Genomic DNA, 13,581 nt, shown 5'->3' on the forward strand with positions numbered 1-13,581 from the left:
ACTCACTCACATTACTGCTGAAACAATATTGTTCTCTCTTGGAGCGAGTCAGGAAGCAATAACAGGAGCTGTTGCATTTGATATTATTTTATTTCTACTAAACAGCACTGGCTCACAAATACAGCTAACTTTCCCAGCAGCACATCAACGTTTACATGAGTTCCACAGGAACGGGGATATCTCCATCCTGCAGAAATGTCTAGAAATGAAAGGAACAAATGATGCCCTACGAAAGCATGGATGGCTTTATTTTTAATATTTCTGAGTTCTTTTAAAAACAGCACACAGCTGAATGCCCATAGAAATTACTATCTTATTTTGGGCTCCTATGTATAGATCCTCAAAAATGGCTCCCTTGGACGATTTCTGCATTATCATTCTTATATATTCATGATGGCACTGGAAACCTCTTTGAATAAAATACAAGTGGTACAAGTAAAATGTCCCATATTTTTTCCTAAAAAGCAAGGCATTTCTTGTACTAGAAAAATAAAAGAAGTCACATGGAAAAGAAGGAATGCTAATTAATGAACTCCCCACAGCTCAATTGAGAACTGGGTCAGTAATTACAAGCATCAAGAGAGTGCTCAAAATCACCAACAATGGTTGTTTCTGAGTGTTCGAAATCAACTCACAGAGTAAAATGAACTTCTGCACATAAAGTAAATGTACTTTCACTTTCAATTTCTTTTTGTCCGAATTCTGAACATAGCTCACAACAGATTCAGTCAAACAAAAACCACCGGAAGAGATTTTTTTAAGATCAAGAGAACTGCAGAGAAGTCCTTAAAAGGTCACAACCTTTGGAGAAAAGGTAATCTTTGCACTTTTTGATCATGTAAAAATTTTGCGTCTCCCCGGCCCCCTTTTATTTTTTGATGTCAGGGTCAACAAGGAATCTCTCTGAGTACAGATGCATACTGTTGACATATTTCGTTAGGTTACATGTGTCAGTCAAATGGACACTCTAGGGCAGATGCCGCATGGGTGAAAAACAGCAGTGTGGAAATGGTTTATAACAGTGTAAAAGGGTTTCACTGTTTCCACATCGTTTTCACACTGCTGTTTTTGGCCCATGTGGAATCCGCCTCTGATTAGAAAAAAGACTATCTATGGAGGAGGTGAGATGATTGGATGATTTGATCACCAAAAGTAACAATGTAATTGATGAGCAAAATTTATAATAATAATAATAATAATAATAATAATAATAATAATAATAATAATAATAATAATAATAATAATAATAATAATAAGCCTTTATTTGGCATAACAATAATCATAACACAATAAAAAACCTGAGATAAAAGGTATACAAATACAAAGGTTTAAGATAAAAGGTATACAAATACAAAGGTTTAAGATAAAATATAAATTATTGATTGTGCATCACCTCCAGTAAAAATTGTGCAACCAATTCACAAGTTTCATTGTCAGAATTGTCCAGAAGGAAAGGAAGTCTACCTGATTCTTCCATTTCACTAGGTGTCCTAGAAAGAATGTTGGAATATTTTGATCTGATATTAGCAGATTTAGGGCAGCAAAGCAGTTGATGTGCCAATGTTTCAATTTGTTGTTCGCCACAAGAGCATACCCTTCGCTCATTTCCAAGCTGTTATTTAAATCTACTGCACGACAAAGCGGAGGGGAAAACATTAGCAAGCCGAAAGCAAGTGTGAGGGCTCTTCTCTGCATTGGATTAGTCAAAAAAATACAAATAGGGAGTCATCCCGTTTCTTTGATATAGAGGGTGATATTGAAAGATGTAGAGAGGGTGAACAAGTTTTCATAGCAGCCCTAAATAAATGAATCCATTCGCTTTCCAACAATTTTTGTTTTAACAAGTTGTAGGATTCTGAACTAGATAGCGGGAAAAGCGAGTCGAGAGATATACCAAGTGATTCAATCTTTCTTTCGATCAGAGAGAACCATGGATTAGCCTGAGTATCAGACAAAAGTAGGTGAATCAGCGAGTGCTCATCATGCGAGAAATGCAGGCGAAGCCAAAATTTAAAAGCTCTCAACCAAGCCCTATAAACTAATGAGCAAAATTTAAGTCCAGCGAGTATCTTAATGACCAAGAAGAGTTCAAAGGTACACAATTTCAAAAGTCAAAGTTATCTTTGTAAAATACTAAGATATCTTGACTCTCAAAAACTTATATACCCTGGAAATCTTCTTGGTCTCTAAAGGTACAACTTAAATCTTACTCTTCTACTGTCAACATTCTAGTTATCCATGAGAAAATAATTTAACTGATTGTAACAGAACTAGGTTCCAAACATTCTAAAACAAAAATGGTCCAGCATGTGGCAAATGAAGTTATATTTTTTTTTCTTTTGATGAGACAGAGTATAGAACTGAGAACCAGCATGATATAGTGATTAAAAGCGGAGGACCCTAATCTGGAGAACCAGGTTTGGTTCCCCATTCCTCCAAATGAAGCCTGCTGTGTGACTTGGGGCCAGTCACAATTCTATCACAATTCTTTCAGTTCATGCAGAGACAGGCAATGGAAAACCACCTCTGGACATCTCTTGCCTTGACAACCCTATAGGGAAGCCATAAGTCAGCTGTAACTTATTTATTTACAGTACTTTCCACCAAACCCTTAACAACATTACATAATGAGTCACTCATACATGCATACATAAGCCTTTATTGGCATAATCAGAAGCAAATACATAGATAGGTAATAAAAGCAAAAGGCCCCACAAGGACCATAACAGATACGTGCTACTGGGAACTCTCAACTATCTCCATAATAAAATTGACGACCTCCTCACAAAGACCAGGGTCCAAGTTATTCAGCAATAGAGATAACCTAATCAGATCAGGCAGCTCAGACTGGAAGAGAGAACATAAGTTGGTATATTTAGATCTGATTTTATCAAATCCGGTGCAGTGCAAGAGTTGGTGGGCCAGGGTTTCAACCACATTGGATTTGCAGCTGCATAGCCTTGCAGATTTTTCTAGGTTACTGAACCTACCCTTTAGTAGGGCAGAAGGCATAATGTTAAATCACGCAATGGTAAGGGCTCTCTTTGCACGTGGGTTTGTTAGAGCATAGAGGTAATAGGCCGTACGGCTCTGCTCAAATGGGATTAAGAATTGTGTTGGGGAGCAGGTTCGTTTGGCTGCTAGATGTAAATTTGCAAATTCAAGATCTAAAAGCCGAACTCTGAGTCTATTGTACGCTTCTGAACAGGACATTAAGTAGAGTGATTCAATAGGCAAGCCGATGGATATGATCTTTCTCTCGATTAGAGAGAACCAAGAGTTAGCCTGCGTGTCCTGTAGTATCAATGAGACAAGCGAGCGTTTGGATGGCAAATAGTGGAAGTGGAGCCAGAATCCACTGTTTTATATGTTGATAGCTGTATTTATTTTAAATGGATTTTAATTGTATGTTTTTAATTTGTTGTTCACCGGCCAGAGCCCTTTGGGGGTAGGGCGGTATAAAAAACTCATAAATAAATAAATAAATAAATAAATAAATAAATAAATAAATAAATAAATAAATAATAATATGGGTGCTAGAGTTGTGGTCAAGTTGCACCAGGCTGTATAGCCGTGTTCTCAGCAACATTCTCTCCTGACGTTTACCATCTGTGGCTGGCATGCTTTGAAGCTAGAATACAGACGGCCCCAAGCCATACAGATATGCTGCTAAACTCACAACTTCCAGGCTACAGCACTAAGTTCCAGCCGTGAAAGCCTTCGACAATACAAATAAATAAATAAATAATAAAGGCTCTAAGCCAAGCTTTATGTTCCAGGGTGTTTTGCCCCAGTTCTAAACACAGGGCTGCATAAAGGACGCAGTTTGGAACTCCAATTACTTGGTGGAAAAACTTAGATTGGGGGACATTCAGAGCATGGTTCACTGCTTGGATCCAGATGGGGACCCCATAAAGTAGTTGGGATTCAACCTTTGCATTGATGATCTTTAATGCAGCCGGGACAAACGAGTGCCCTCTGCTATGAAAGAAGCGAAGAATTCCAGAAATACTAGGGGAGGACAGAGTGAGCGCTGCCTTTTGGTGCAAGGTCCAGGAAAGGTTGTGCGAAAAGGTATTTAAAACAATAAACCTTCTCAGGAAGAACATTGTTTAATTTCCAACAGTATTTTTGCGGGATCTGGCAAAAACCATAATTTTGGTTTTCTGATAGTTAATTGTTAATTTGTTGGCATTGCAGTACTCGGAGAATTGTTTCATGAGCCGCCTAAGACCCATCCTGGAACGTGATAGCAGGACAGAGTCATCCGCATAAAGCAGGGTTGATAAATAATGTGAGGAGAGCTTGGGAGCGTGGAAATTGGGGCCTGTCAGGAGTGAGGGGAGGTCACTCAAGTCACTCAGTATCAGCACATCATTCCCAATAACACTAACAGCAATCTCAATATGGATTAACATTCTAAGGTATGTTAAGAACATAAGAACATAAGAAAGAGCCTGCTGGATCAGACCAGAGTCATAAGAACATAAGAACATAAGAACAAGCCGGCTGGATCAGACCAAAGTCCATCTAGTCCAGCTCTCTGCTACTCGCAGTGGCCCACCAGGTGCCTTTGGGAGCTCACATGTAGGATGTGAACCAATGGCCTTCTGCGGCTGTTGCTCCCGATCACCTGGTCTGCTAAGGCATTTGCAATCTCAGATCAAGGAGGATCAAGATTGGTAGCCATAAACTGACTTCTCCTCCATAAATCTGTCCAAGCCCCTTTTAAAGCTATCCAGGTTAGTGGCCATCACCACCTCCTGTGGCAGCATATTCCAAACACCAATCACACATTGCGGGAAGAAGTGTTTCCTTTTATTAGTCCTAATTCTTCCCCCCAGCATTTTTTCCATCTAGTCCAGCACTCAGCTACTCACAGTGGCCCACCAGATGCCTTTGGGTGCTCACATGCAGGATGTGAAAGCAATGGCCTTCTGCTGCTGCTGGTCCTGAGCCCCTGGTCTGCTAAGGCATTTGCAATCTCAGATCAAGGAGGATCAAGATTGGTAGCCATAGATCGACTTCTTCTCCATAAATCTGTCCAAGCCCCTTGTAAAGCTATCCAGGTTAGTGGCCATCAACACCTCCTGTGGCAGCATATTCCAAACATAATCCTTTTATTAGTCCTAATTCTTCCCCCCCAGCATTTTCAATGAATGCCCCCTGGTTCTAGTATTGTGAGAAAGAGAAAAATTTCTCTCTGTCAACATTTTCAACCCCATGCATAATTTTATAGACTTCAATCATATCTCCCCTCAGTCATCTTCTCTCCAAACTAAAGAGTCTCAAACGCTGCAGCCTCATAAGGAAGGTGCTCCTCGTTGCCCTTCTCTGCACTTTTTCTATCTCTTCTATATCCTTTTTGAGATGTGGCGACCAGAACGCAGTACTCCAAGTGCGGTCGCACCACTGCTTTATATAAGGGCATGGCAATCTTTGCAGTTTTATTCTCAATTCCTTTCCTAATTATCCCCAGCATAGAGTTTGCCTTTTTCACAGCTGCCATGCATTGAGTTGACATTCCCATGGAACTATGTTCCAGAGCAACCTTAGAAAAGAGAACGAAGAAATGTAGGTGGTTGAGGCCTCACTACTAGTAAGATCTCAGCCCTCTCTGGCTTTCAGAATAGCATATGACTAGATGTAACAAGCAGGCAACCAGAATGATAACAGGGAGAACAATGTGGAAGCACAAAGGGATATCTTAGTGGCTTTTCACAGAAATGGACTGCCAGAGCTTTGAGCTCTATAGCATCCAGCGGCTCACAACTGACTCTCCAGGATTATGAAGTCCCAATGTCCAGTATGATATGATTCCTAAATCCAGGAATTCCCTCTGGTAATGCCCAGTCTTTGAACTTCCTTCAGCGAATGAGGGCACAGAAAATCAATACCTACGCTGGCACATGTCAAGTCTTGCCCTAACACTGGAAAAGGAAATTGGGTTGCAAAGGAGGCTAACACCAATATATATGTTGTTTAAAATGCATAGACAAATGAATAATAGCTATGGGGGAAACTTCACCAGACTTCTCCTTCCACCAGACCTGTTCCATCGGTTGAAATCACACCATTAGCAGAAAAAGGCTGGTATTGCATCAGGTTTTTTTCATACTCTGGCTATATGGAGGCCATGGGCGGTTTTGATTAAGGAAATAGCACTGGGAACAGAGATAAAGTGTTCTATCCCATTGGTACAGCCTTGAATCGTATGTGGCCCTCTGGCTGCTTTCAAGGATAAATTACACATCAGAGGTTCCAACCAAAGATCACCAGTGCCGGATGGCCTTATGAAAACATAAAGGAATCTTTGCAAACCAGGAAGTAGGAATTCATCTAATGTTAATGAATCAAAGCATAAAGTCCACATTTTGTTATCTGTTGTTGCAGAAGAGGGTAGCCAAGTGCTCATTATTTTCAAGAAGCATGTTAGAGTTTGCCGTTCTATATGAAGTACTGAGTTTTTAACAAAACATCTTTACCTTGAAAGGCAGTGGTTCTTCAGTAAGTGGGCTAACAGGAAGTGAATTGGTGCTGCTGGCGGGACTCATATCAGTGCTCTAAGTGAGAGAGAGAAAAATAAAGTCTAGATCAGGTTGGGAGAAATTAACATTGTTTTGACACTGTTTATGAGCAAAGCGTTGCTGTGATCCTCTAAAAACGGAAAACAAAGAGGCGACACATCATCTACTACAACCAAGAAAACATAAATGATATACAAATAATAATAATACAAGGAAAATGCCCTGCAGCTAGTTATGTTTCCCTTGATGTGTTTGCATAAGCAACATCAGAAGTATTTCCACAAAATAGCAAATAGACAATTTAAGGGAGGGCATGCTGAAACACACAAATGCTAAGAGCACACAACCTTTTTTAGCTGAGCCAAGGGATGAAAAATTATGAACAAATCCCAAAGTTCAATGCAACATAAAATGCTGTGAGCAAACAAGATTAATGGAAAGCAATCCAAACTTTAAAATTGATATGCTAGCCTACTGCAAAAAAGAAAAAAAGAACAGATAAAGAAGCACTGAGTGCGAAAAAGCAATGAGCAAAGCTGGTCTGGTTAGCTCTTTCTGAGGATGAAATCCCTCATATGTGACTGTCTTATACTGAGGGCAGAGACATAGCAAGGGGGGAAAGTGCCCAGTGCATTGGTGCGTCCTCTACCCCTGTCCTGCACCGGAACGCCCCCATCCCACCCTGGAACGTCCCTGGAAAGCCCTTGCCACACCCCCACAGGGGCGCACGCCTGGTATGTCGCTCCCCCTTTCCTTTGGAGCCATGCCTCTGACTGAGGGCTTTATACATTGGTCCACCTGGATTAGTTTTGCATCCTCATGTTGGAAACTGTGCTCCGAGTCTCAGGAAGAGAACAGTGTTCCCCATACCTCAGACCTTTTAACTGGAAATGCCAGGGTAAGAATGTGGAACCATCTGCATGGAAACAATGTGCTTTAACCATGGGTGATCTTGCACAATTCCTGTCCAGTTCAATGGCACAGGTGCAGAAGACCCTCTCTATCAGTTGTGTCTCAGTAAGAAATGCAGTTAGTGCAGATCATTGGAGCTAGACTCTTGGTTATGGCCTGTGGTTGAGAGATTGTGAGCGACCCCGGTACCACCACTGTTGCATTGGCTACTGATCCGCTCTCAAGCACATTTCAAGGTGTTGGTTTTTACCTTTAAAGCCCTGTCTGGCTTGCTAATGGGCTGTCTGAAAGACTGTCTTCTCCTATAGCCGTGGTGGCGAACCTTTGGCACTACATGATGTTAGTGGCCATGCTGGCAGGGGCTGATGGGAATTGTAGTCCATAACATCTGGAGTGCCAAAGGTTCACCACCACTGTCCTATAGATTCCTGTCAATAAATTAAGGTCATAGGGAGAGGTTCTCCTGATTGTCCCATCAATCAATGAAGGGACTTTGGTGGGCACCCAAAAATGGGCCTTTTCAGTAGCCACAATCATGGAACGACTGCTCTGGGGTGCCTGACCTCCTCACTTTCAATCTACAGGAGGCAGCTGGAGATAGTTCTATTAGGACTGCATTTGATTAAAGTAATTGAGGTCCTAAACTGTTATTTTAAAGTTTGTTTTTCATGGATTTTATGGAATATTTTGTGTGTTTTAGCTATATTGTAAGCTGCCCCGAGCTTCATATAGAAGAAAGGCAGCTAATAAAAAGTTCAAACAAATAAGTAAGTAAGTAACTAAGCAATTAATTAATTAATCAATCAATCAATCAATCAATTAATTAAATAAATAGTTCATGCACAATTTGTGAACCATCCAGAAGACTTCTCCTGGCTTTACTATATGCTCAGAACTGGAGTTATCAAGTCCCTAGGAGGTGTGCTATGATGTCCTTGCTGAAGTATACCCTGCGCAGGCTGGCTTAAGAATTGCACACCTAGCCTACTGGTTGCAAGTCCACATTTTAACTCCACAACAGTTACAAATACATTTATGTGAAAATTTAAACTGTGAAGAGTGATCACCTCTAACACATAAAACTGAATTGTTCAAGCTGCAGCATCTTGCCTTGAATCTGTTTTTTTCTATACAGAAAGGACAAAACAGCCACCCTAGATAATTGTGCCATAAAATATGTGCAATGACTTGAATATCAGTCCCTCAGATATGGCCAATTTTGTTTGTAACAGCTGCTTTTCAGCAAGAGCACGCAGGGCTATGATAGCTGGCAGATACTGACTTCCCTCAAGATCACTATCAAAATTTATTGATCCAAGAAGTTAACACTGGCAGAAAATATCTTCACTGGATATTAGAAGCAAGAGAACAAATAAATCTTGATAACTAAAGAAAGGAGAAGACAATCTGTGTACTTTCGTAGCTTTTTTTCCTTAAAAAAGAGGGGGGGTTGAGTGAATCTTATTTTCAACTTATTTTCAGGGTGATTGCTTCGGCTATATTGTTGGATATTAAACTTTGTATGAGGTGTGTACAGATAAGAAATGGGATATGACCAAATAAGTGCTGCTGTATTTAATATTTCAAATTTAAATGGAAGCATATATGGTTTCCTTGAGTTCCTGGGTCATGTGCTTTGCTCCCTGCAACTTTTCTGAAGTAAAAAGGTGATTATTCATTATTGATTATTGATACTGATTTGTGGAGTCAAGGGCACACCACAGGTTTGGCCTAATTCCCAGGTTACTCGGCAGCAAAACTGGGTTTGTCCCCATACATACAGTCAAAAGGAAGCTTCAGCCAATTCTGACTAGTCAGTTAGCATATGTGCATAATACATGTGTTTGTTCCATACATGCTAAAACACAAAACTGTAGGTGAAAAAAATGGTGCATGCGAATCGGCCCTGTAGGATTAAAACTATTGTATTAAAGGAGATTAGGTTATTTTTTTTCAGGCAGTTATGCTGTTCAGGTGAGATTGATTATCTCATGGGGCACCATAAAGGTCGTTTTACAGATAAAGAATGTTTAAGACAATAGTTCAGGCATTGCACAAACCACAATTTAATTAAACTAATTATGGTTAATGTGATTATCTGAATTCTAGCCACTCAGTAACTATGGAAACATGAAGCTGTGTTGTGCTATGTTAGATGATTGGTCTCTCAAGGTCACTTTGGTGTGCTCCAACTGGTGGTGATTAGGCTTGGAGATTCGGGTGTACCGAATCCAGGATTCAAGCCGAACCTGGGCGCATTCGGGCATATTCGGGCCAAAATCGGCCTGAATGTGGCACAGAATCTGCCAGGCTCTCCAGCAAGTTTAATGGTGAAAAAAGTTAATTAACTTTCCCACAATAGATTTCAATGGGGCTAGCTGTTATTATGCCCAGCTGGCTCTGTGCCGGAGATTTTGGGAGGGCTGTGGTGGGGCCTGTGCTCTGGGTAGGGGCGCCTAATTTCCCGTAGGGCTGCTCATGAGTTATTATGGCACCAACATTCTGGAGCTTCCTCCCAGGAAGAGTTGTCTGTCTTCCTCTATCAGTGTCTTTCATCAGCAGGTGAACATCATTTTTGTTTCATCTGACATTCCTTGCCTCCCAATAATGGTTATTGATCCTCCTGCTAGTATTGTTTATGTGTTTTTAATTGAATTTTACATTTTAAATGTATTTTAATTGTTTAAATGTTTTTTATGTTAGCTACCTCGTGGACTCTAGTTGGATGGGAAAGGCGGCATAAAAATGTTTTAATTAAAGAAATGTCAGTGCAAGCTTAGGGATGATGACTATAGCACCAAATTGAGACATGAGAATCAAGCACTGGAATAGCATGGTTATTCTGGCATCTGCAGTTAATGTAGACGACAAAAATATGAGGATGTACGTGCTGAGTTTGACAGAATATAGCCCAAGGTAAACTTGACTGAAGCTGACACTAATTCCTTTTCTTACATGAAGATTTTTAAAATATCATTTGAGATGTTGGACATCATCAGTAACAGCTCATAACCCCCCAAAGAAATTCCTCATCAATCTTTATGACACACTGCTGCACTGAGAATTACATATGTAATGCATTTGTTAACACAGCGATACGTAGCAAATAAGGCGTTGAATTTTGTTAGTCTTTCGTTATTTGCAAAATATGCTAGAACAGGATCTGTGCTTTGTCAATAATAAAACAGATATCTAACATAGTAGGGTGTCTTACAGACTCTGCAAGAGCAATTTCTCCTTGAACAATGGGGTTATGTCATAGGCAAACGTCTGGCCTGCTTGCTTTTGTATTAAAGTACTAGGAGGATCAGACTAAAGCCTCACCACTAAATGTTAAAACGACCTGTCAAAAGTGGTTCCATACTTAAATCACAAAAGCCCTTTGGAGAACAGACAAAGTAGTGAGAATAATTGCAGTCACAACATTTAAGACGTGCAAAATGGTTCGTTAAAAGCTTTGGAGGAATATGCTGCGACTCAAGGAAGTTAATTCTTTTTCTCTGAAAGCTTCTGAGAAAACAAAGCGTAACCTCCATATGCCACGTCTCCGTCTCATGTTAACAGGCACAGACATTACTCCCAACTTCTATAAATGTGAAAGAAGTCAAATTCCAGGTTTTTTTTAAAAAAAAGAAGCAACAAAGGAAATGGTGGTATAAGGAGCATACGTGCATGTCTTTGTGCACTCTGTGATAGATCTCTCAGCCCATACAGGGAGGAAGAAAAAAATCACAGCAGATTCCCAGGGAAGCTGGTTGTAAAAGTTTAGATTGTGATAAAATAGTTATAATATATATATTCAGAATTAATTCAGAACTAATGAATTTGCTGAGATTCACTAAACTTTGCTATTCACAGATTCGTAATTTGTGATTTTACTCATTCATAGTCTGATCACATTATGTGGTCCTCAGCCTCTTTTCACTGTACCCTTTTCACTGTACCATCATGGTGATCATTCCACTATAACATTGGGAAAATTGGGCTGTTCTGCAACAGTAGTGGCACTATTTCACCATTTGTAGTGATCCCAAAAATGGGACCACCACAAATGGTGAAGTTATGTTGTAAACATCAAACAGCATTTCAGTTTTTAAAAATCTAATGTAACCAAAACGGCAAGAAAAACAGACAAGATAATGTGTGGGCAAAGACACACTAATAAACTGCAATTCTGCATGATCATAAAAGTACCTTCAAATGAGAGCCAGCATGGTATAGTGGTTAAGAACAGATGCACTCTAATCTAAAGAAGCAGGTTTGATTCTCTGCTCTGACACTCTGAGCTGTGAAGGCTTATCTAGTGAACCAGATTAGCTCGTGCACTCCAACACATGCCAGCTATACCTTGGGCTAGTCACAGTTCTTTGGAGCTCTCTCAGCCCTGAAGAGAAAGTGGGGATATAAAGTCCTCCTCCTCTCCTGCTCGTCGTCGTCGTCGTCGTCCTCCTCCTCCTCCTCCTCCTCCTCCCTCTTCTTCCAGAAAGTGAATGATTGAAAACACCACTATTTCCATTATTCTGCCGGGAATATGGAGGTCTTGAACCTCTCTCTCTGCCCAGGTTGTCTAGCTTAGTGAGATCTAACAGAACATGGATGGGAAGGAGAGAATGATGGGGAACAGCCCTGAGCCCCTTTGGAGAAGGTCATGGATAAAAATGTAGTAAATAAAGCTACACTGAGACAGTGATTCACGTATGACCATGTTCAGTTGAATGAACCATGGCAGCGCAATCTCATTTGTTCTTGACTTGCGACACACTTGCCTAAAACGTGGCTTTAAGCCATTCCAAGGTCCCTTCCGCACGTACTAAATAATGCACTTTCAATCCACTTTCAATGCACTTTGCAGCTGTGCAGAATAGCAAAATCCACTGGCAAACAACTGTGAAAGTGGATTGAAAGTGCATTATTCTGTATGTGCGGAAGGGGTCCAAGTGAATGAAAACACCCATAGTTGATTAACAGAGAAGCTTTGCCATCTTCACCAAGTAGCATTTCTTCATCTGGAGTTGGTAGCCTCAGATGATTTCTCTCCATCATCATAGCAGAGAATCCAAGTGGTCCCCAAGCCCTGGAAGCGGTGCAGGTGCGAGGCATTCCATTTTGTTACAACTCACTAGCTTACATTTTTGATTTATGGGACTGCTTTTCTGCCAATGGCCCATAGCTAATGCAAGAGACTCCCAAGCTAAGCTCCACATTCCTTGTAAATGTAAGTTGTGTTGCAGACCCTAATTTGGTGGCACAAATGAGAACTGCCTGGAGGCAACTCTAATTATTATTGGGATTTGGGGATGGCTCTGAGCACTGCAGACTAGCATGTTTGGATCTCTCCTCAAACAGATAGCAAGTCAAGCCTTGGGGAAAACAGAGCCAGAATCTATCCTGGCATCCTAATTGATTTAACTAAGCCAAATATAGTTAGACAATCCTATTTAAACAATAATTATACTTTGAATTCTTGACATGAGCTAATCGCCTAGTGTTGAGTGCAGCAGAAATTAGCACCAACACACAGGTGCATGTGTTTCATTCTGGAAGTGAACTTTGTTTTCATTTGTGTCAGACTGAAAATAGCAGCAAAATAATAATGAAGAAGATCCGCAGGAAGCTAACCAGGCTCCAATTTACACTGCCTATAAATTGTTATTGATAGTTCAACAGTTGATTTACCATTGGGGAAAAAGTGACTCATGTGTTTGTAATAAGAATAATCAGTTATCCAGAGACACTGCCGGATGGCAGTGAAATACGCTTAGAAGCCAATAATGATAGACAGGATTAATATGAAGAGGCATCATGGATGCCATTTGCTGCCTTGTGCTGGGTGAACCCATGTGTTTTCCCTCTAAAATACAATTATAACTGATAATCAATTGAGCTATTTATATAAGCCCTCAGGTTAGAATCAATTAGCTTTTTTATTCGGTGAGAGCACATAATACAAACATATGGAAAAACACAGTGCTAAACAACTGGGTACAACTACAAGAAATGTAGAAAGTCCATGATCAGATCTCCCACTGTATTGTTTAATATTAGAAAGAAACATGGGGTGCCTGGTTTGGATTGAGACCAAAGCATGCGGGGTAGAGTTTTAACTCCATTGACCCCCCCCCCACTCCACAGGCCTCCCCCC

At 40.5% G+C, this 13,581-nt stretch overlaps 1 protein-coding gene across 1 annotated transcript in view; it reads right to left on the bottom strand.

Moving 5' to 3' along the window:
* LOC125440105 (serine-rich coiled-coil domain-containing protein 1-like) overlaps window positions 1-13,581 on the bottom strand; it is a 534,627-nt gene that overhangs the window by 124,430 nt on the left and 396,616 nt on the right. The window contains exon 7 of the mRNA XM_048509679.1: window positions 6,486-6,563. Within this exon, the coding sequence (XP_048365636.1) occupies window positions 6,486-6,563 (78 nt within the window). The remainder of the gene's footprint in view (window positions 1-6,485; window positions 6,564-13,581) is intronic.

This window comes from Sphaerodactylus townsendi, linkage group LG10 (genome assembly GCF_021028975.2).
Source record: "Sphaerodactylus townsendi isolate TG3544 linkage group LG10, MPM_Stown_v2.3, whole genome shotgun sequence".
NCBI lineage: Eukaryota > Metazoa > Chordata > Lepidosauria > Squamata > Sphaerodactylidae > Sphaerodactylus > Sphaerodactylus townsendi.